The sequence below is a fragment of the Balaenoptera musculus genome, chromosome 16, assembly GCF_009873245.2.
Source record: "Balaenoptera musculus isolate JJ_BM4_2016_0621 chromosome 16, mBalMus1.pri.v3, whole genome shotgun sequence".
Lineage (NCBI taxonomy): Eukaryota > Metazoa > Chordata > Mammalia > Artiodactyla > Balaenopteridae > Balaenoptera > Balaenoptera musculus.
The window spans coordinates 34079867-34102871 of NC_045800.1; the positions used below are offsets into that span (position 1 = coordinate 34079867).

The following is a 23005-nucleotide window of genomic DNA, read 5'->3' on the forward strand; positions in this document are numbered from 1 at the left end:
TGTGGCTCGTGGGCTCTAGAGCACAGGCTCCATAGTTGTGGTGCGTGGGCTTCAGTAGTTGTGGCATGCGGGCTCAGTAGTTGTGGCTTGCGGGCTCTAAGGCACAGCCTCAGTAGTTGTGGCACGCAGGCTCAGTAGTTGTGGCTCGCGGGCTGTAGGGCGCAGGCTCAGTAGTTGTGGCGCACGGGCTTAGTTGCTCCATGGCATGTGGGATCTTCCTGGACCACGGCTCGAACCCATGTCCCCTGCATTGGCAGGCGGATTCTTAACCACTGCGCCACCAGGGAAGTCCCCCGAAGATTCTTGAAATAGCATTACCGTCTTCATCATTGCCACTTTACATCTGTTCTGGACTGTTACACTGATCTCATCAGAACCTTCTCAAGGGTAAGGTGCACCCAAGTGACCTGTAAAGAGGACCGGCTTTTTTCAGCTTTAAACTACTTCCACATTTAATAATAGCTACTATTTGGGGAGCTTTTACTGTGGATGTGCACTGTGCCGAGCCCTTCATAGAAAACATCTCAAAAATCTCACAACTCTGAGGGGCTCCCCTCACCTGACAACAGAGGAAACGGAGGCACGGAGGGAGTCAGCACCAACTCACTCCACTGCTGGGCGCCAGAGCCGGGACTCACGCCCAGGCCACCTGAACGCAGCGTCTGCCTGGCCACCACCATCTGATTTTCACCTCAGTGTCAAACCCGGCAGCTGACAGGGCAGGGAGTCACGGCCCCACTTTACAGGTGACAGAAACAGGGCACCAGAGCTGTGTCCACACAGCTGGTGCACCGGGCAGCCAAGACTTAGGTAGAAATTCCTGACCAAGCCCCAGGCTTTTCCAACACTCTTGGTAATGTTTCATATTCCGGGCCAAGCCATCACCTGTAGAAAAATGTTCTTTGCACAGAGTATTTGTAAAAATAGTGTTATTTTTCCCCAGAACCCTGCCGAGAAGGAGAACACTTTGTTCTTATCTGACGTGTGCCTGTATTTTAATTTCTGGCTTTATTGTCCTGCCCATCCGCCTCTTCTCTACTCGTGTTTGTTGGTGGGTGCCCTTATGCAGTCCTTCCCTCTCCGGTGTGTACGTGCGTGTGCACGCGCGCGCATGCACACCCTCTGTGCCGCGCACACCCCGGGGCCGCGTGCCAGGGCCAGGCAGTGGAAGTAATCCTCTGGCAGGGCAGTATGATTGTTTTCCTTTTCTTCCCCGATCCAGCCCTGAGGTCTAGACAGGAAAAGGCACGCAGGGCAGGAAGGAGGGCTCCATGCGAGGGAGACAGGGAAGCAGGGAAAGCCAGCTTTTACGCGAGAAAGGCGGCCCTGTCTGAATCGCTCATCTCGGAGGAGCCAAGCACAAGCTTAATTAAGTGGCAGGAAAAGTCTAGCTTGGAGCCACCCCGGAAGGAAGTGAGGCCGTCAGTCTCCGCACGGCCAATCGCCATCTGGTGAACGTGCAGACATCACCCCGCCCAGCAGGGTGGAGCCAGGGAGACGCCGGCTCTGAAGCCCCTCCCACGGCTCCGGTCCCTGGCCTCCGTCTTTTCCAGGGTGACTTTCTTCTCAGCGGAGACCCTCAGGGATTCCACGAAAGGAATTCAGGAAGGAGCAACCTTTCCTACTTGCTCGGCCACTGTTCAGCATCGTTATCCCATAACATTCAATGGGATGTCAGTCTGCCAGAAGATGTTAATTGTGTTCTAAAGAAAGACGTATTCCTTCATCAAACCAAGATGCTTGGGTTAAAAAGATAACTGCAGGACTTCTCAGAACCTTCGGTTTGCCCAGAGGAACACCAGAAGTGGTTCTCAAACTTATTTGAGCAAAGAATTCTTTTTGTCAAGGGACACATATTACCTGTCCCTTGGAATCCAGTAATGGAATTTGGGGGCTCGTGTGGATATGGTGCTTCAGGTGTGGCCATGACTCCAGCACCTTCCATCCTGGGCCGCCTTCCTCCTGCAGGCCCCCGCCTGTCACTGAGATGTATCTAGGAGACGCCCTAGCAGCTTGTCTCCAGAGCCCCACTGACACACACCCTTCTGCTCAAGAGATTAATACTTCTGGCTCTTTGGGCAAGAACCAGTCCACACGCCAGAGTGACAGGAGGAGGACTGGAGGCACAGTGAGAGAGGAGAGATGCAAGAGGCCTCTCACAGTTTTCTGTCCACAAAGTTTATTGAGCACCTACTATGGGACTCACCCCTCTGTGTGCAGATACAGAACCAAACCCCACCCATCTGGAGCTTATGCTGTACAGTTATCACCCTCTCAGAACTGGCGCCATATTGCTCACCTACCACAGAAATTACTGCTTGATTATTTATCGTTCTCTCAGAAGTGTTTGCATTTTAATACAGATACTATCGAAAAGCCTCCACAAATCAGTGGCAGAGCCAGAGGGCCTGGGAGGAGGGAGGGGGCCTTCTTGGCAGCCTTCCACTTCCCCCCTCCAGACCCTCATGCTCCTGTGGGGTGAGTCCAGGGTGTTCCATGGGGTAGTGGTCTCTGTTGAGGCAGAGAAGGGAACATAGTAGGGGCACAGATATGGGGGCTATAAATCGGGGTGCTTGTGCCTTACTAATCTCCCAGCTGGGTAGAGATGCCTGGGTGCCCAGATAATAGGCATATATGCTAATAATATTATAATTATTAACAATAATTATTATATGACTTATAATAATTTATTATTATTACTATTATAGCTATTGGGTTTTGAGTAATGCACTCATACCAAATGCTTTCTAAACATTTCTTCCCTTGACCCTTGTAACAACATGGGATGGTAGGGATTATTATCACCATTTTACAGATGAGAAAACTGAGCACAGGAGGTTAAGTAGCTGGCCTAGGGTCCCGCAGCCAGTAAGCAGCAAAGCTGGGATTCTCGTTAGGCATTTAAGGCCCCGGATCTTCTCCTGAGCAAGTGTACAATCTGTTGCTCTCATTACTAACGTGCACTACTTAATCAAGCACCCCTGCCTGCCGCCACCCACCTGGTTATCCCAGCCATGATGTCCTCCTCCTGCAGCCCCGGCCCCAGCCCGGGGAGTCTTTGTGCAGAGCCCTGGTTTGTGTGAGACGCCCGGGTGGGATCATGGCGATTCTAACCTTGCATTTGTTTATTCAGAATGTATGAACTGAGCTGCTACTTACCTCAGGAAAAAGACCTGAAAATTTCTGTCTATGATTACGACACCTTTACCCGTGATGAAAAAGTAGGAGAAACGATTATTGACCTGGAAAACCGATTCCTTTCCCGGTTTGGGTCCCACTGCGGCATTCCTGAGCAGTACTGTGTGTAAGTGTGTGTTGACAGTTTGCTCCATCTAATATTAATACCTGGGGAAGCTCTGGCGCTCCACCTCAGGGCCTGTCTTAACTGAGCCCCTGCTCCTTTGAGTCGGGTAGATACCGTTGTTGATAATAGAATCATCTTAGAGAGAATCAGGACCATAACATTGCCCATTCCCATTGGCGTCTGTGTACAACGCTGGCCCCTGGAGCAGTGCAGTGCTCTGTGGGGATGGCGCAGGTAGCAGCCGCTGGAGAAGCAGTCTCCACTCTCCCATTCTTTGAGCCCCTTCCCTCCTTGATGCCCGGGACCAAGAGCTGGCAACGTTTGATGACAGGAATTCCCTGCCCCTCCCTCCAAACTGATCAATTCTGTGATGTCCCTCTTTCCCTGAGTGCTAAACAGTGCCTTTCTGTAGTATTGAATGAGATATAGCTTGTGATTTCTAATTTATAAGTTTACCTATTGTGATTACAGCGATCTCAGTCAAACTCATTTTTTACAGAGGAGGAAACTGAGGGGTGGGGGGGAGTACCAACTGGCTGAGGCCATGATTGTGGATTTTAGGTCTCTAAATCCTAAATAGATTTCTAAGCAAAAGCCAACGTGTAGCGCACATTCCCTGCTCCCCCGTTAACATGAGAGCACCTATAAGTATGTGTGTGTATGAATCCAAGAAGAACTTGTGTGCCCTGCGGTAACTCCGGGTGTGGGATCTAATTCACAGTTCTGGAGTAAACACCTGGCGAGATCAATTGAAACCAACACAGTTGCTTCAAAATGTAGCCAGATTCAAAGGCTTCCCACCACCTGTCCTTTCTGAAGACGGAAGTAGAATCAGATATGGAGGACAAGACTACAGCCTAGATGAATTTGGTAAGCACATTGCCATGGATGGCAAGCTGGTTACAAGGTACAGCAACCCATTTATGCTGCCTGGTTTGCATTGGGGAGGGGGGTGGACAGAGCAGTGCCCTAATACCATAGGGAATTCCGTACACATGACCGTCTAACAAAAGCCCCATTATAGTAGAGTTTTGCTGTCATGTCAGGTGTCAAAGTGGACACGTTTTCTTGTCTGTCTTATGTTTCACTTGACCTTTTTAGGTCATAGCCATTTGAGCTTTGAACACAAAGTTCTAATAATTAACTTATTTCCATGTAATGCATAATTAGCTCAAAAGTGCTCAGACGGTAGTGGAAGAATTTCTCTTCCAATTTTATTCCATCATTCTCCCAGCCCTTCTCTGAGAAGGCTCAGGGAGGCTGGGGGCTGGTTTGAAGAATCTGCTAAGTTCACATCTGGCTCACATCCGAGCTCGGGGTCTTGCTCTTTCCTAAGCAGTAATTTATAATGCAATCTGTCCTGACACATCAACAGCTAACCGCATTATGACAGAGACTGAAATAAGCTTAATAGAGCGTAAGAGCTGTGGCATGACTCAGTGTTTCGTAGGGAGGAGGGCTTCCTGGAGGGGCTGGCCGTGGGCTGGCTTTGAGGGCACATGGGATATGCAGAGAACGCTGAGCAAGGACACACGGGGGTGAAAGTGCTTCCTGATCCTCAACTGTTTTTTCTTGACATTGTAAGAAACTATATTTGTCTTTCTCTCTTAAGAGGACTTGGTCAATATCAGGGACGATAAGATGTTTAACAAATGTCGATGCTGCTGTTAACATGAGAACTTGCAAAAGGGACTGGGAATAAACTGGCAAGCAACATGGCCCCACGGAGAAGATTACCCCCAACAATTAAACAGCACCCCCAAAAAGCTGTATCAGTCAGGGTTGTTCCAGTTACTTTTGTCACATAACAAATCACCCCAAAAGTTAGCCGCTGAAAACAACCATATTGTTTTATTTTTTTTAAAATTTTTATTGGAGCATAGTTGATTTACAGTGTTGTGTTAGTTTCTGCTGTACAGCAAAGTGAATCAGTTATACATATATCTACTCTTTTTTAGATTCTTTTCCCATATAACAACCATTTTGTTTTGCTTATAGTTTTGTGGGTTAGCTGTTCAGCAAGGGCTCACCTGGGCAGTTCTCACTTGAGTTGCTCACGCAGTTGACTGCCGTCAGATGTTGGCCAGGGCTGCAGTCATCCAAAGGCTCGACTGAGCTGGAGGTCCAGGATGGCTCACGGACACGGCTGGCATTTGCTGCTGGCTCTTGGATGGGAGCTTACGTGGAACTGATGACCAGAGCACCTACCCAGGCCTTTCCCATAGGGTGATCTCTGGGCACCCAGACTCCTTACACGGCTGGCAGCTTCCGCCAGAGCAAGGACCCCAAGAAGACCAGCATGGCCTTTCATGGTTAGCCTGGGAAGTCACACAGCATCCTTTCTTTAGTGGTCACATATGTCTGCAGATTCAAAGGGAGAGGACATAGACCCCACCTCCCAATGGGAGGAGTGACAGAGAATTTGGGGACTATGTTTTTTAAATGCCACAGTGATGCTAGCTAGCTACTGTAATAGTTAAACTTACAAATTTCAGTGGCTTAACACAATAGAAGTTTATTTCTCATAAATTCAAAACAGGTACTCCTACAGGTGGGTGGCCCTCTTCCAAACAATGCTTCATGGACTAGTCTCTTCCATCTTATAGCTCTGCCCTTCTTCAGCTCAGGTGTCTAAGGTCACTGTTTTCTTCTGCATGCAGAAGAGAAAGTGCACACAGAGGATCCTACATGAGAGGGCTTTATGGGCTAGGTCTTGAAGCGGCACACACGTCACTTCCACCTACGTTATATTCTAGCCTACCTTGTTTGCACGGCCACACCTAACTGCAAGGGAGTCTGGGAGATGGAGTGAGCCCCTGACACCAACATAAATAGGGGCTGCTCTCACTTACACATTCTGGAGCGTTCTGGTCTCTTCACTATTGGCAGCCTACAAGTCAGAAATGAGCCTGGTTGGGGCAGGGCTCTTGGTCAGGAGCTTTTTTTTTTTTTTTTTTTAATTTTAATTAATTAATTTACTTATTTTTGGCCCTGTTGGGTCTTCGATGCTGTGTGCAGGCTTTCTCTAGTTGCTGCGAGCGGGGGCTACTCTTCCTTGCGGTGCGCGGGCTTCTCATTGCGGTGGCTTCTCTTGTTGCGGAGCACGGGCTTTAGGCGCCCAGGCTTCAGTAGTCGTGGCACGTGGGCTCAGTAGTGGCTCACGGGCTCTAGAGCGCAGGCTCAGTAGTTGTGGCGCACGGGCTTAGTTGCTCCACGGCATGTGGGATCTTCCCGGACCAGGGCTTGAACCCATGTCCCCTGCATTGGCAGGCGGATTCTTAACCACTGCGCCACCAGGGAAGCCCAGACAGGAGGTATTTCTATCAACAACTCTTTCACAAGCTGGTTTGCACACTGGCACTGCCTGACCATTTTTGCAGAGTCTGGGGTGAAGTACTGCAAATCCCTCAAGGCGATCTGGCTGAACTGTTCCCGGATGCCCATCCCTGTTTCACTGTCCTTCTTTATTGCAGAAGCCAACAAAATCCTGCACCAACACCTCGGGGCCCCTGAGGAGCGCCTTGCCCTTCACATCCTTAGGACTCAGGGTCTGGTCCCTGAACACGTGGAAACTAGGACTTTGCATAGCACCTTTCAGCCTAACATCTCCCAGGTAAAGGGCTCTCTAACTGTGAACCCCTCACCCACACTCCAAAGGCAGTGGTGATAGCTGACACAGACTTGCCCCTTTTATCTTTTTTGGATACTTTTAGATATACACGAAATAGAAATGAAACTCAGGTTAGCTTCATCCCCAAGGGGAATTTATTGTAAGAATTTTCAGGTAACTCACTAAATCCAGACAGGAGAGTGACAGTGACTCAGAACGACCTTGGACCAGGATCTCTCCCTGTCTCTTGTCTGTTTCTGAGTCTACTTTACCCTGCACTTTTCCTTCCTGTGATCACCTTCCCATGTGTCAGAATATTGTGGACGGTTTCTGAGTTTTTTATGTTATAATGTAGCCCCATCTACTTCCTCATGTGGAAAGGACTGGTTGCCCCAACTTGGCCCATTTATCCACCACTGGACCACTCAGCTCTAGCCAGGAGGACAGGGATACAGTACACAGGATGGCTCATCACAGGGACCATGCTGATAGTGATGGGGGAAGGTCAATTCCCAGAAGCTGGGGAGCAGCTCCCAGAGAAGCAAGGAGAGACGTGGAAAATGACAAAACAGTCCATGTAGAAGCTTGTTAGAATGAAGATTTCCAGGCCATGCCTGCAGAGATTCAGATTCAATAAGTCTGGGGTGGGGCAGGGAATCTGAATTTGTAACAAGTATCTGGAGAGGTTCTGATGCAGATGGTTAGGAAGTCACGCTTTAAGAAATATTTATCTAATGGATGCAAATATTGTTGACACAGATAGCCGAACTGTGGTCTCTTAAAAAGTGACCACAGGTAGCCTGGGCTTACTAGATGATTTTGTCACTCACTCTTATTTTGTTCCATATTTTGATTTCTTCTGTCTCTAATTATCCTTCTTTCCCCACAAAGAGCCCATTTCTCCTTCTCTCTCCCCTCCTACTCCTCAATTGAATAAAGTCTTAAGACATTACAAAGCGAGGAAGATTGCTCCCTGGGCTACCAATACTTCCATCACCTCTGCCTACTGCATTGGACAGACTCTGGCTAGGTCTTAGGAGACACCTGGATGCCTAATTTCTGCGGTGTGCTTGATGTATAATAGACCCTTGAGCCCTGGAGATTAGTGGGAAGAGAGTCAGGATCACAGTAAAATATATCCCTTTTCAAGAGCTTCAGTTAATTCATTTTGATCACAGTGCGTTAGGAAACCAGCCTAGTGGTTTCCTTGGCAACCTTCTTAAAGACCAGTCTGTTTTTGTCATGAAGGCAGAGTCTACAGAACATCCAAAAACAGTTTGGGGAATTTAAATTGGTTTGTATCGTTGATACAGTGTGTTAATGGCATTCCTAGCCTGTCTGGAAGAATACTCCAGTCAGATATATGGGCCTGGTCTGTAGCCATCAAAGACTTGAGTGGGGCCTCACCAAGATGGCGCCACAGGTGTCAGTCCCCAGGCTCTCACTCTCCCCATTCCTGCAAGCTCCCTCTCAGGCGGTAGACACTAGCAGGTCAATGCAGGGAGTCCTCAATTTGGGGGGAACAGTAATGTTCTTGTCATTGTTTGAGTCTCTCCTTCAAAAGTGCCATGCTGTAAGTTTTTCTTTTATAAAATTAAATACAGTTTTAAATTATTTTTATTTTCTCTCTTAAGGTAAGTGGAGAAACCCTTGGGTGTCACAAAACTGGGACTGATATCAAGTAGGCAATGTGAAGATGGATAGAGTGACAGCGGGAAAACTGTTCTGAGAGTGAAGGGCCCAACTTTTAGTCATTGTAAGAGGGGGTGTGTGTGTGTGTGTGTGTGTTGTGTGTGTGTTGGGGGTTGTGTTAGCATTGGGAAGCCCCTCATTTTATTAACCAGGGAAGACTCAGACTGATACAGGTCAGTACATGCAGCCGTCAGAGACTCCTGGGAGAGAATGGGGGGTGGATGGCCTAAGTGACACTAAAGGTATAAGATTCATCTTGGTTTGTTCTTTTACTCCATTTTTTTTTTGCCTTCCATATGGACTAATAAATTAAGAGGCCTGAAGAACTAGTTTCACCTAAGACGTATGAAAGAAAATTATAGTCTCTACCACCCATAATATAACTTCATTACTCTTTTCATTTTTGAATGGCTTAGGGAAAACTTCAGATGTGGGTGGATGTTTTCCCCAGGAGTTTGGGGCCACCAGGCCCTCCTTTCAATATCACACCCCGGAAAGCCAAGAAGTAAGTAATCTTGAGACCCTGCTGTATCTTACTGGGGTCTTGGTTCAGGACCAGAAAAAAAAGCACCTTCAAAAATGTGCTCCTTTCAGATACTACCTGCGTGTGATCATCTGGAACACCAAGGATGTTATCCTGGATGAGAAAAGCATCACAGGAGAGGAAATGAGCGACATCTACGTTAAAGGGTAAGAAAGACTGGCATGCAAGAGCATGCCAAACTCGGTGAACAAAGCAGACTCTCTCTTTCATGAGTGTTCATTATTGAAAGTGTCCACTATAGGATCCTTGATTATTTGAAGCTATTATATTTCATTAATGCAATCTGCTTAGGAAGCTCTAGGGAGACAAAGGGAGAGAGAACGGAAAGAAAAGAGAAACCTGTATGCATGTTGTTTATGAACAGAGGCATCTGATGCCTATAAGAACTGATAAGTGTTTCTTTTCTAAGAAAGTGGGTTTTGTTCAGTTTATTAAGCAGATTTGTTATGAGACTTTTTAGTCATGCAGTTCATTTTTACTCTTTTTTAATACCTTGAGTAACTAGCCTTAGAAACAGAAGTAGAGCTTCCAAAGTTTCTTTTTTTATATATTTTATTACCAGAAGTTAATGTCCATGGAAAAGAGGAAACATTAGCATAATTTTTTTTTAACCACAAAACCTTATTATGCTTTATTTCTTGTGTTAACCCTTGATCAAAACCAAGAGCATAATATTGAAACAGAACTCAGTAAAGATATGCCTTTGGCACCAAAACGTTAAATTATTATAAAATCATGAAAAAGTATTTGTTTACTATCTTGATCAGTCTGCAGATAAAATTATACTTTTCATTTAATGCTTTTTTTCTAAAAAGAGAATGCACTTTCCAAAAATTGAGCCAGTAAATTAGTTGTGTTTCTCTTTTTTATTCCACAAAGTTTTTATTAAATTCATACACATCTGGTTGTTTGCTCTTCCAATTTCTTTCTTAAAGGATACCATTAGTCAAGATAACCTTTTGTAATTAGCTGCTATAATTGTTGTCAGATTTATTATTTCTCCCAATTAAATTGTTGGATTCATATAGAAGATTTTATAGATCTTCTCCCCAACTGTTGTTTAGGTTTTCAATCTGTTTCCTTGCTTGTCCTTGATTTACTTTAATTATGATTACGTTTTTTAATACAGCAGGTTCTTATATACACTAATATGTATAAAATAGATAACTAATATGTCAATCCCAATCTCCCAATTCATCCCACCCCCATTAGCATAATTTTAAAAAATCATTAATTCCACCAACATTTACTGAGTGCCTGCATCCAATGTGCAGTGTCATAGGTGTTCATCATTCTGTTACTTGCATAGCTCAATTCCAAATAATTCATGTTGATGTCAGTTTCGTGTTTTTTATATATATATATATATATTTTTAATATTTATTTATTTATTTGGTTGCGCCGGGTCTTAGTTGTGGCAGCCGGGCTCCTTAGTTGTGGCACGCGTTGTGTTATATGTTGATAGTGAGTACAGAACCCAGTGATTAAGAAGTCAGACTCTGGAACCAAGCTACCTGGGTTGAAATCCGGTACTTTCCCTACTAGCTGGACAAGTTAGTAAGCTCACTGATCCTCATCTGTAAATTGGAGATAATGCTAGTATCCACCACTCTGGAATATTCAGAAGATTGAGTTACTCAAAGCATTTAAGATAGCGCCTGGCAGATAGTAAACACTATGTGCATTAGTCAGGGTTCTCCAGGAAACAGAACAAGTAGGATGTGTGTACGTGTAGAAAGAGAGAGAGATTATGAGGGATTGGCTCACATGATAATGGAGGCTAAGAAGTCCCACGATTGGCCATCTGCAGGCTGGAGACCCAGGAAAGCTGGGGGTATCATTCAGCCTGAGTTCGAAGGTCTGAGAACCAGGGGAGCCAATGGTGTAAATCCCAGTCTGAGGTCAGGAGGAGATGACATGAGATGTCCTGGTTCAATCAATGAGGCAGAAAAAGGGGGTGAATTCCTCCTCCCTCTGCCTTTTGTTCTGTTCCAGGTGCTCAGTAGAATGGCTAATGCCACCCACGTTGGGGAGGTCCATCTACTGAGTCCATCAATTCAAATTCTAGTCTCATCCAGAAACATTCTCATAGACACACCCAGAAATAATGTTTAATCTGGGCACCCCATGGCCAGTCACGTTGACACATAAAATTAACCATCACACTATTATTATTACTATTCCACATGGATTGAGTTTGGTTCCTTGATATGTAAAAGATAAGACTTGTTGAAATTTAATATATTCATAAAGTGAGAACAAAGTTTCACTTATGATCCCAAGTGGCCTTCAATCAAACCTTTGTTAAAGACGTAATTACTGTCATTTAGGTTCACTATAAACAGGGAATGTTTCATCAAGTTCTTCATTATTCTTTCTCATTTCAGGATCTTATTACCATTCCCCAGGGAAAACTAATTCCAGCTAATTATATATATGCAAATTTATTTGACTATCATAAGCATTTTTTTTCCAATCAGGGAAACAAACCCAAGTAATACTGGACTGAGAGATAACTCCAGTAATCAAAGAATAAAGCAAGATCTAAAGTACCATGTCATATTTGGAATGGAAATCTAATTACTGTATGTGAAAAGATGAATAATGCACAAATAACATGCTTAGCACTACAAGCATATGGGTATTACATACAAAGTTATACGTACAAGTACACAAATGCATACACTTAGAGTAGTTGTTTAACTTATTTTCAAATTAAAATGTGAAGATTCATGAAAAAGAGGGAAGAGCTACAGTGGGTGGGCAGTCTAGGGGAGGATGACGGTGCTGTTTATGGAGGTGTTAGAAGCTGAAGCTACCAAGGTCACAGCCAAAGAGTGTGGACTCTCTTCAGTGAGTTAGTTCAAAAGCTTAAAAGTTAATTGTCAAAAGGCATCTTTCAATTCAGCTTACCTGGTTAGTCAATTGACTAGAAAAAGTAAAACTAGTATAGTTGATTGCTATCAATACCACTACTAATAATAGGACCTAATATTAGCTCGTGACTTTCTAGTCTCCATGGTCCTTTGAAGCAGAGTAATAGTCCTGGACTTTGGGGTCAGACAGACCTGGGAGTTATACTTACTTCTGTCCATTACTGGATGTATGAGATGTACATCCCCTCTGAATCTCAGCTTCCTCATCTGTGAGATGGAGCTAGTTATACAGTAGGAAAGAATAAAATAAGGCATTCTACATACCTGGTTCATAGTAGTTGATCCTTAACATGAGTTAAGGATTTCCCCTTCCCACTCTGGCTCTTCTCATTCTGTCCTCAGGTTGACCATGTGAAGGGAGCACATATCATTAACCTCATTTTACAGATGGGAGAATGAAGCTCAGAGGGTTAATGGCAGAGCAAGTTCACAGCCAGGCCTGCCTCCTACTGACAGTCTTTATTTGGGGAATCCAGGCATCAACATATATATTTTTTTAAAATAAATATTTACTTATTTATTTTTGGCTGCATTGAGTCTTCGTTGCTGCGTGTGGGCTTTCTTTAGTTGTGGCGTGCGGGCTTCTCATTGTGGTGGCTTCTCTCGTTGCGGCACACGGGCTTCGGTAGTTGTGGCACATGGGCTTAGTTGCTCTGCGGCATGTGGCATCTTCCCGGACCAGAGCTTGAACCCGTGTCCCCTGCATTGGCTAGGCGGATTCTTAACCATTGCACCACCAGGGAAGCCCCGGCATCAATATTTTTAAAAGCTCCCCAGTTGATTCCAATGATTCTAATGGGTAGTGGGTGTTAAGATCCATGCATTCCACTACTTTTCCAGTCTGAAATCTCGTGTTCCTCTGGTTCCAAAGCAGGAGTCTTCCCCATAGCTGGCAGATGTGATAACACTTCCTCCCAGACATGTTCGTTCATTCATTCCTCCCTCCAACCGGTCTGCTGTGTGCCAGGCACAGGCCAAAGGGAACTTTCCAAATGTCAAAAGTTAAGATGTCCAATTGTTGATGGAAATGAATTTTCATAGATATGAGTATGGATATAGCAGCCTACATCTCCCTTGCTAGTCTCATTAATGTGATCATAGTAAATTTAAGAATAATTAAAAAATAAAGTGGTAAGATTACTTGAGTCGTGCCTGTTTTGTTTGCTTAAGTAAAATCTGGAAAAGAAAATGCTAAAATTTTGAACTGACCCATATTCATTGAGCCTATCAGCAGTGATGACAGACACTGATGAGTTATAGTTAGGGAGACTAAAAACATAGCCAGCAAGCTTCACCAGTCCCAAAATAGAAGCTAAATTGTTGATATTTTCCAGAAAATTTCACCTTATCCCTGTTAACTGAAGTCTAAAGGGTTTCCTTCTTTGGTTTTAGAGGAATTATATTTTATTTGGCTACCATGTGTGTTGGATGCAACAGAGTGCCTCCCCTTCATAAATCACCCCCCAGCTCTATAGATAACTGGAACCTGCCCAAGAAAAGTGCATTAATTCTCCTGCCCTTCACTCTCTCCTAATCACTGCGCAATTTTGCGGCTAGATTACTTGTCAATCACATGAAGCTAAGTCTGTTTGCTTCTGCTTTTCAGCTGGATTCCTGGCAATGAAGAAAACAAACAGAAAACAGATGTCCACTACAGGTCCTTGGATGGTGAAGGGAATTTTAACTGGAGATTTGTCTTCCCTTTTGACTACCTTCCAGCTGAACAGCTCTGTCTCGTTGCTAAAAAAGTGAGTTCTGAAATATGCCAGTGGGGAGTGGATGTCATGGGTCTTCCTTAATGCAGATGCTCAGAAAAGGTTGGGACTGCTCAGAGTCTTGGAGGTCATGGGTCCAGCTCCTCTTGGTACAGATGGGGACTTTGAGACCCCAGTGGGGTAGGCACTTGCCCAGGGTCACACAGCTATGGCAGTTATTTGTGTAGTTATAACGGAAGTATAAGGAGTACAACTTTGCTTCCACTAACATGTTGGCAGCAGGGGGAAGGATCTGGTAACTGGGGGTCTTGTGTCAATACATACAACAACCTAAGTGTATGTTTATGTCACAGGGAGACTGATTTCTTCCCCTGATAAGCAGAACTGTTGCACTAATTAACCAGAGGCAAAATATTAATGTAGGTGAAATATCCCTCTTACCTTCCTTATTAAACTTAAGCATCTGCCTGCCTTCCTTCAGGAGCACTTCCATGAGGGTTCATGGCCCTCCTGGTCTTAATTTATAAGACTCTCAGTTACAGAACTCAACTCAAACTGGCTTATACCAAAAAAAATGATTTACTGGTTCACATTACTAAAAAGTCCAGGGTTGGCTGGCTTAAGGAACGCCTGGAGCCTGGGTTGAACTGATGTCTTTAGAAACTGCTCTCACCTTCTCCGCCCCTCTGCCCTGCCTTCTTCCATGGGCCTCACTCCCTGGTGAGTGCAAGGTGGCTGCCAGCAGCCCCAGCTCGTATCCTGCCCTCTCAGCAACCTCAGCAGAGACAGGGGAATGAATCCCCAAAGGCACCAACCAGAGTTTTGGAACTGGGCCCCAGCGTCTGCCTGTTTGAGGCCATGTGTCCATCTCCGAACCAGTGTTGCCCAGGGATGCAGCGCTCTGATTGGCGAGACTGTGGAGTTAGGGATAAAGTCACTTCTCCCCAGATTGCATGGACTGGGGGAAGGGCATCTCTAAGGAAAATCTGGTGCTTTCATCCAAAAAGGGGAGCCTAAAACCTGGGTAGGTAATAACAACAGATGTCTTTTATAGGCCCTTGTCCCATTTCTCCCTTCCCCACCCCCTCCTGCCATATTCTATAAACTTTTCCTAGCTCTGCCCGGTCACCTCCTCACCCTACACCTGATCAGAATATACCTGCCTCATGTCCCATCTGGCCAGGCCCTACCCGCTGCTGGCCCTACTCAGTGCTGATGCTCTAGTGAGCACTTTTTCTGTCCAGGTGAGATGAATGCCTTCAAAGGGACCTTTCTAGAGACATATAGGCTCATCCTGATGTTGAACCATACACACTTTCAGATAATGAGACAGACCGGGGGGAAGGCAAGGGATCTGGGGTCAGGTAGGCCTTTAGGTAAAGTTACCTTTCCTATTTACTCACATCTAGAGCTGGACCTCTCAGCATCCTGAGTAGTCCTTGGAGCATGACCCCACACAGGACAGCCGAGTGGGGTCAGACAGCAGCAGAGTGCGCTTCTCAGCCCCTCAGAGCCAGGCCCTCTGAGCCCTGCAAAAGGGACCATTCCTGGAATGTCATCTGAAAAACGAGAAACAATCCAACAACCTTCCTTCAAATTCATGAAGCACTGGGGGATTTCCCTTTCTTTTGGGGCCAGAGGAACTTAGGTGTAATCAGGCTGTGGGGACGTCATTATTATCCTGGGCTAATACTGTCTGTCTGGGCAGAAGCAGTGACAACAGGTGAGAACCTGCAGGACACACCCTCTCCCCACCTAACTCTAGGCTGAGGGATCTGAGGGTCATAGTTGACCACGGTATATAAAACGCAGCAGTATTTTTCAAAAGCCAGGACATTTTAAATCTGCACTAACAAAAGAGTGAAACGTGGGCCCCCATCTCCTCACCCCCGTGTGAAATGAGTGTGCTCGGACATCCTTGGGGGGTTGGGGAGGTCGCTGAGCAGAAGTAACTCCTCAGCAGGGGATATTTCGGTCTGGCCTGGGACGGCTTAGCTTTGGGAGGATCATCTAGGCAGGCTACAGTCTTTAGGCCAGGAGACATCATCACTCTCCAAACTGCAGGAGGGGCAGCAGGAAGTCACACTGATAGGAACATGGCAGGAAACCTTCTGTTTGGGAATTGCCTGGGACAACCTTTTTGTCACCCAGCTGGTAGTCTTGAGATTTCCTGGGGAGCCCGACTGCCTTATATCCACCTGGGGTAGAGGGGTAGGCCCAAGGGCGGGGTTTCGGGTGGGGATGCAAAGGAGAGAAGAGGCCCCATGCCTTGATGCTGGGTTTTCAAGAGGCCCAAGGGGAGGGTGTTAAGAATCCAGTAATCAGTGTCATTTTGGTTTGTCTGTTCCTGTTGGCATTTTAGGAGCATTTCTGGAGTATGGACCAAACTGAATTTCGGGTCCCACCCAAACTGATCATTCAGATATGGGATAATGACAAGTTTTCTCTGGATGACTACTTGGGTAAGGCTTACCTTTGGATACTTTTCTCTGAGAAATTGTGCTTGAAATTAGTAAAAGCAATTAAAACTTGGAATCAATTATTTAACTCTCCAGTACTGTGGGGTGGGGTCCCACCCGGGGTCCCACCCCCTGCCTGGATGTCCCCAGAGCGGGGTGGCCTGCCCGTCTGCTGCCCAGGTCCTCTGAGAAGTGGGCACAGTGACTGGCGCTGCGGGCCCCAGCCACTCCCAGGGCCCTTGCACCAGCTCCTGTCTTGCTAGGAAGACACAGATTTTGTTTTCAGGGATGCCACAGCCTTGCCTCCACTTCCAAACCTCTCTCTCTCTCCCTACTCTCAGCACCTCAGAATTGGCTCCGTCCTCCTCCACGCTGCTCTCAGCGGTCACTGCAGTCCCCTGATGCCCCACCCTTCTCTGGGGTAAAAGGCCCTTGTTAAACACCCTGCTCCGGCCCTCCATTTCCTGGCACACACCCTGGTCCCCCCAAAGCACAGTGTTCTTATTTTCTCTCTCCCAGGCCTTGGGTGTCTCATTGGCCTGCTCTGTTTCTTCCTCTTCCTTTTTTTTTTTTTTTTTTAATTTATTTATTTATTTTACTTATTTATTTTTGGCTGCGTTGGGTCTTTGTTGCTGCGAGCGGGCTTTCTCTAGTTGCGGAGAGCGGGGGCTACTTTTCGTTGCGGTGCGCGGGCTTCTCGTTGCCGTGGCTTTTCTTGTTGCGGAGCACAGGCTCTAGGCGCGTGGGCTTCAGTAGTTGTGGCTCGCGGGCTCTAGAGGGCAGGCTCAGTAGTTGTGGCGCACGGGCTTAGCTGCTCCGCGGCATGTGGGATCTTCCCGGACCAGGGCTCAAACCCGTGTCCCCTGCATTGGCAGGTGGATTCTTAACCACTGTGCCACCAGGGAAGTCCCACAGCCTCAGTCCTGATCCTTGTAGAACTGGGATGATGGGCAACATTCTTTGTTTACTGGCATGGCAGGCAACATTCCCTGTCCACAGTAGTGTGCTAACTTAGAAAGCATAAAGAATAGCAGAGGGTTTTCCCTTGGAATTTAAACGAAATAGTCTGATAACAAATAAAGAGAATGACTTTATTTCTAAATGGCTAGCGGGCAAATGGTTGCAGTTATCACCAAAAGGAGAGACAAAATAAAAGCAGGCATAAGTTCCAGAAAGGCTTGTGGGCTATGGATGCATTGTAAGATGAAGGGCAGTTTCTGAGCCGAAAAATTTATAGAGAATCTGCCACAACCTCCCTGTTACTCTCTGCTGCCACTGTTGAAGACCACCTCTTGTCCCCTAGTCCATAGACATGACCCAACACACACATACCTTTTTCTGAAGGAGAGGTTTCCTGGGAGTTCCCAAGCCCCAAAGACAGTCAGTTAAAGACAGTTATTAACTACAAAAGAGTTAATGCCTCACATCACGGAAGAAAAATTGTGCTTCTCCAGGCACCCTGAGCTGGGCTTCCTAGTTCCTGGGGAGAACTTTCTGTTGAGAATTCAATGTTCCTTCTCAAGCTCTTGTTTTTCAGGTTACACTAGGAGAAACTTGAACTTGACTGTTCGATGGAGCTTCCCATGTTCCAAGTACCAGTTTTCTTTACCCAATGCCAAATGACTATGTTAGGGGAAGTTTAGAACCAATATGAGCAAATTCCAAGTCCAAGTTCAGTGGAAATTTTGTCTGGAGATGTTTAATTATTTTGAGTTTGCAGAAGAACTCTTTTTATGCTCCTATCTCTGAGAAATTAAATGGGTTGTTCTCTGTGAGATGCAGAGCAGTGGACAGATACTTCTTCTGCCACTTTCCATTCTATCTGGAAAGAATTTTAACTGCCTACCAGGGTCCGTTTCTCTAACTCACCTGTCACCTGTTCAGAGTCATGGTCTACCTCTCTTCTGACAAGTACATTCTGTTCACTTGTGAACAACGGCTGATCCCCTTGAAATTTATCTGGGTTTAATGTTTCCTTGGCTAGGTTTCCTGGAACTCGATTTGCATCGCAGCATCATTCCAGCAAAATCACCAGAGAAATGCAGTTTGGACATGATTCCTGACCTCAAAGCCGTGAACCCCCTTAAAGTGAAAACCGCCTCTCTCTTTGAACAGAAGTCCATGAAAGGATGGTGGCCGTGCTATGCAGATAAAGATGGCTCCCGTGTGATGGCTGTATGTATGAGTATTTCCTGGTTGAGGGTCGTTTATTCCTTTTCTCCTTTAGGTTTTGCCCTTTATGAGTAGATTTGCTCTGGATAAGGGAGGTTAAATTGGTGGTACTTTAAGTTTTGGGAACGGTTTGTACCTGGGATTATAGGAGAAGGTGGCAGATGCTGTTAGCATATGTTTGGGGTTGAGTGGAAGATAGAGGGATTGGAATTGTCAAAAAACTGGGAACGCAAGTGGTTGTGCTGTATTTCTTTAGGACTATCCTCCACCAGGAATGCTAATTTATGTTGAGCTTCCAGTACAATTCAGTACAGAAAAAGAAACTTAAAATTTGAGCTGTCCTCATCTTTAAAAAAAAAAAATTTTTTTTTTTTTTTAAAGATGGAGGAAACAGGGAGTGTTGACATCCATTGAACATGAAGGCCATAAGTTACAAGCACATTTGGAAAACTGAAGATAATTTTGATGTAGAAGCAAAAGTGCAGGTTACCATGCCCTGTCACAAAAAGACTACCTAATTCATTATGTATTATTAATAATAATTAATATTTTACACTACTTATTATAAACTGGACAATATACTAAATGCCTTATATTCATAATGTTGTTTTTTAAAACAACTTTGAGGTATAATTTACATAAAATAAACTGCACCCACTTAAAGTACAATTAAGGTGCACAATTTGATGAGTTTTGACAGATGTATATGCTCATGAAACCACCACCATAATCAAGGTCCAGAACATTCCCATTACCCCAAAAGTTCTGTTGTGCCCTTTGCAGTCCATCACTTCCTTTACCCCTGGCGCAGGAAACCACTTATAAGCTTCCTGCCACTAGAGGGTAGTTTGTACATAACCTCATTTAGTTCTGCTGATAACCCCATGAAGCAGCCACTACCTACATTTTATAGATTCGAAGAACAGGCTTGGAAAGAAGGACCACCTTGCCATAGTCAGACACCCACCTTTGACTCGTCCACAGAGGAGGCATCTGTGCTCCATCGCCTAAATGAGCGTCAGGGTCGGAAGCTCTCAAATTGTTGGTGACCTTGTGGGCGCCAGGGTTCTTGAAAGTCTGTTACAACCTTAGTCAAGCCTGGCTATAAGAGTGGACAAGTTTCTAGACCTCTCGCAGCCTCCGTGTACTCATGTGCACACGAGGATCACAGCAGTACCTGATTTATAGGGCTGCCATGAGCATTACACGAGATTATCCACATAGAAGGCTTACGCAGTGCCCAGTGAACCAGTCAGGAACCTGTGAACAGGGAGGCAGCATTCGTTCATTCACTCACTCATGCATTTCTTCAGCTAGTGTACATCGAGTGCCCACTAAGTGCCAGCACTGCTCCACGCAGTGGGGGTACCAAGGGGAGCACGAAGGCTCTCTTGGAGCCCACACTTAATGATCAGTCAATGTTAGCTATTGTGGGACTTCCCTGGGGGCACAGTGGTTGAGAATCCACCTGCAAATGCAGGGGACACGGGTTCGAGCCCTGGCCCAGGAAGATCCCACAGGCCGCAGAGCAACTAAGCCCGTGCGCCACAACTACTGAGCCCCCGTGCCACAACTACTGAAGCCCGCGCGCCTAGAGTCTGAGCTCTGCAACAAGACAAGCCACTGCAATGAGAAGCCCGTGCACTGCAACGAAGAGTAGCCCCCGCTCGCCGCAACTAGAGAAAGCCTGCGCGCAGCAACGAAGACCCAACAATGAAGACCCAATGCAGCCAAAAATAAATAAATTAAAAAAAAAAATGTTAGCTATTGTTATCAGCAGTATTCGGGTTATTCTGGGTCCAAGTAAAGTTACAAAGGGAGGTATGTGAGCAGGCAAGGAGACAGATGTGAGAAAGTTAGAATGATGGGGATCCAGAGACTGAAAAGCAGGGAGGAGGGAAAGCAATTTGTCCTCTCAGTTTCCCACAAGGGGTCGGTTCAGAAACACATGGAAGAGGAAATGTGATGAAATCTCTTGAGGAAAATTTAAGGCAATCTAAGGATTGTTTTACAAGAATAAAAATCATTGCTCAGGGAATACTCCTCGGGTCGAAGTGAAAATATTTGTGAAACGTGATGTCATGTGTTTAACCTGTTCTGCTTTACTGAAGGGGAAACTGGAGATGACGTTGGAAGTCCTCAATGAGAAGGAGGCCGACGAGAGGCCAGCCGGGAAGGGACGGGATGAACCCAACATGAACCCCAAGCTGGACCCACCAAAGTGAGAGACCCTCTTTGTTCTGATCCCCAAACACCTGCAGTCTGAAAGCCCCCCTTCCAATTGCCTTAATGCAATGGATTAGCTGTTGTCTTCATTTTTGTACTGAACAGGGGAGATGGGGGAGGGAGACGTTGGTGATCTGGCTCCACTTTAACCATTCTCCTTCCCATGAAACCAAAGTCCAGTGTGTCTTCGGCATCTTAGAAAGCCCTAAAAGGTTAAAGGCTCTCTCAGCCAACTAAGGGGAATAATATCTTTTCTTGACTTTGTAAAATGTTGTTAATCATTCTTTAAACTATTATGCTCGGAGGTATAAAATATCTGTCCCTCCTGAGTCGGGTAGGTAAAACCATTTCTTTGCAATGCAGCCGACCAGAAACTTCCTTCCTCTGGTTCACCAACCCGTGCAAGACCGTGAGGTTCATCGTGTGGCGGCGGTTTAAGTGGGTCATCATCGGCCTGCTGTTGCTGCTAATCCTGCTGCTCTTCGTGGCCGTGCTCCTCTACTCCCTCCCGGTATGAGTCCCTGGCCTCTCGTCTTGCCTCTTTGGGTGTGAATTATGGTTGGTCATCTCACTTGGTACTTGCCTTTTTTGCCATCGGGTAAAATGACCTACGTTAGCACTTGTGGTGTTACAACCCGTCAACCTTTGGAAAATTTAGAGTACTGTGTCCTGTGATTAGGATTACATTCTCACAGTTTCATGAATTACAGGCAGAACTTCATGGTCTGAAAAAAAAAAAAAAACTCTGGTCTCAGGAATTCTAGGAGCAATCCCTTAGGCCTTTATGAATGTGTGTCTTAAACCATAGCCAGCATTTCTGACGGATCTTCCTGCCTTCAGACTTTCTTGTTCCAAACCATCCTGCATCCTAACTGCTGACATTTCACAGATCCTGGGCTCATCACACAAACCTTGAACTAGACTAGAGAGCTGGCCTCTCCAGACCAGTATTGCCCTTACCTGCCAGGATGCCTTTGCCAAGGCTGTTCCTTTGCCCATGTTTTGTCTATTAAAACCTCCCTCATTCTTTAAGGCCCACATTACATAACCTCCCCCTCAAATCTCCCTTAATCTCCACAGTAATAAATGGGAGGTTTGTCGGTGTGCCTTCATTGCTGAAATCGAATTTGAAAATTTCTGCATCTCGACTTCATATACTTCTTATCTCAACAAATTCCTCGAATGGAGGAATGAAGGCACTTCTAGGCACACTGACAAACCTCCCGTTTGACTCCCATTTATGACTGGCGGTGCTACTGGAATCTAGTGGGTAGAGGCCAAGGATGCTGCTAAACATCCTGCAATGCACAGGACAGCCTCCAACAAGAATCATCTGCTCCTAAAGGTCAATAGTACCAAGATTGACAATCCCTAAGATATATATACATGGCCCTCTTTCTGTTTCCTTTTCAGAACTATTTGTCAATGAAGATTGTGAGGCCAAATGCATAATGGAAGCAAGGGCTTCTTTTCCAGAGTCATCCAGCAATGAGGGAATCCTGTCTCTGTTTACAGATCAAAACCGAGAGTGATTTTGTTTGTGTCTGAGACTATATTCCAGGGGCATGTTACACTACTTCACCGAGGCCCATCACTTCCCAGAGGCTCTAAGTCCAGGTCAGGCCAACAAGCAACATTTTTATCTTTTGAAGTATTAAAAGTTTTAACCATGTTTTTTCAGAATACTTTTCAAGGTGGCTGGTTCCATTTAAAAATCATCTTTTTTTCCTGTGTCCTAGTTCTATAATTCAATTTTTGGAAATTGCTGAAGTCAAATTTGAAAATTTCTGCATCTCGACTTCATATACTTCTTTATCTATAGTTAACAAAAAAGGACTGTGCATTAGCAAGTAGTTAGAATAGGTGGAGGAATTTTTATTTATGCCTGCAACCATTGTTATATTTTGTATGGATAAATGTCATGAGACTATTCATCCTCTGTGATGAACCCAAATAAAAACATTCTGCCTCTGACAACATACCTGTTTGTCGTAGCTGTGGGCCAAGCTGGGAAGGAGGCAATTTCTAGTCTGGGTCTCAGTGGATGGAATGCCAGGGCATACCACTTGGCTGTAAACCCCTTATCAGTGTGCTGCCAAAGCTTGGCCAGTGGGCCAAACTGAGGCTAATATAAGAAATTGACACTTATTTAAAGTACTTACTCCATGCACACCATTGTTTTAAATGCTTTATACATATTAACTAATGTAGTCCTCAAGGTAATCCTATAAAGGTAGTAGGTAACATTATTAATCCCATTTTTCCCTTGAAGAAATTGAGGCATACTGCATGTAAATCAATGAAGTTAGAACACACCCTCTCACCATACACAAAAATAAACTCAAAA

The 23005-nt window shown here is 45.4% G+C and overlaps 1 protein-coding gene across 5 annotated transcripts in view; it reads left to right on the forward strand.

The window, feature by feature from the left end:
* Positions 1-22635, forward strand: part of MYOF (myoferlin) — a 158939-nt gene extending 136304 nt beyond the window's left edge. For all 5 annotated transcript variants that reach the window (XM_036828555.1, XM_036828557.1, XM_036828558.1 and 2 more), the window contains 11 exons: positions 3134-3304; positions 4026-4174; positions 6778-6917; positions 9023-9111; positions 9201-9296; positions 13693-13834; positions 16164-16263; positions 18245-18435; positions 20544-20653; positions 21022-21169; positions 22072-22635. In XM_036828555.1, coding sequence (XP_036684450.1) covers positions 3134-3304; positions 4026-4174; positions 6778-6917; positions 9023-9111; positions 9201-9296; positions 13693-13834; positions 16164-16263; positions 18245-18435; positions 20544-20653; positions 21022-21169; positions 22072-22110 — 1375 coding nt within the window. In that variant the 3' untranslated portion in view covers positions 22111-22635. The remainder of the gene's footprint in view (positions 1-3133; positions 3305-4025; positions 4175-6777; positions 6918-9022; positions 9112-9200; positions 9297-13692; positions 13835-16163; positions 16264-18244; positions 18436-20543; positions 20654-21021; positions 21170-22071) is intronic.
* The last annotated feature ends 370 nt before the right edge of the window (positions 22636-23005 follow it).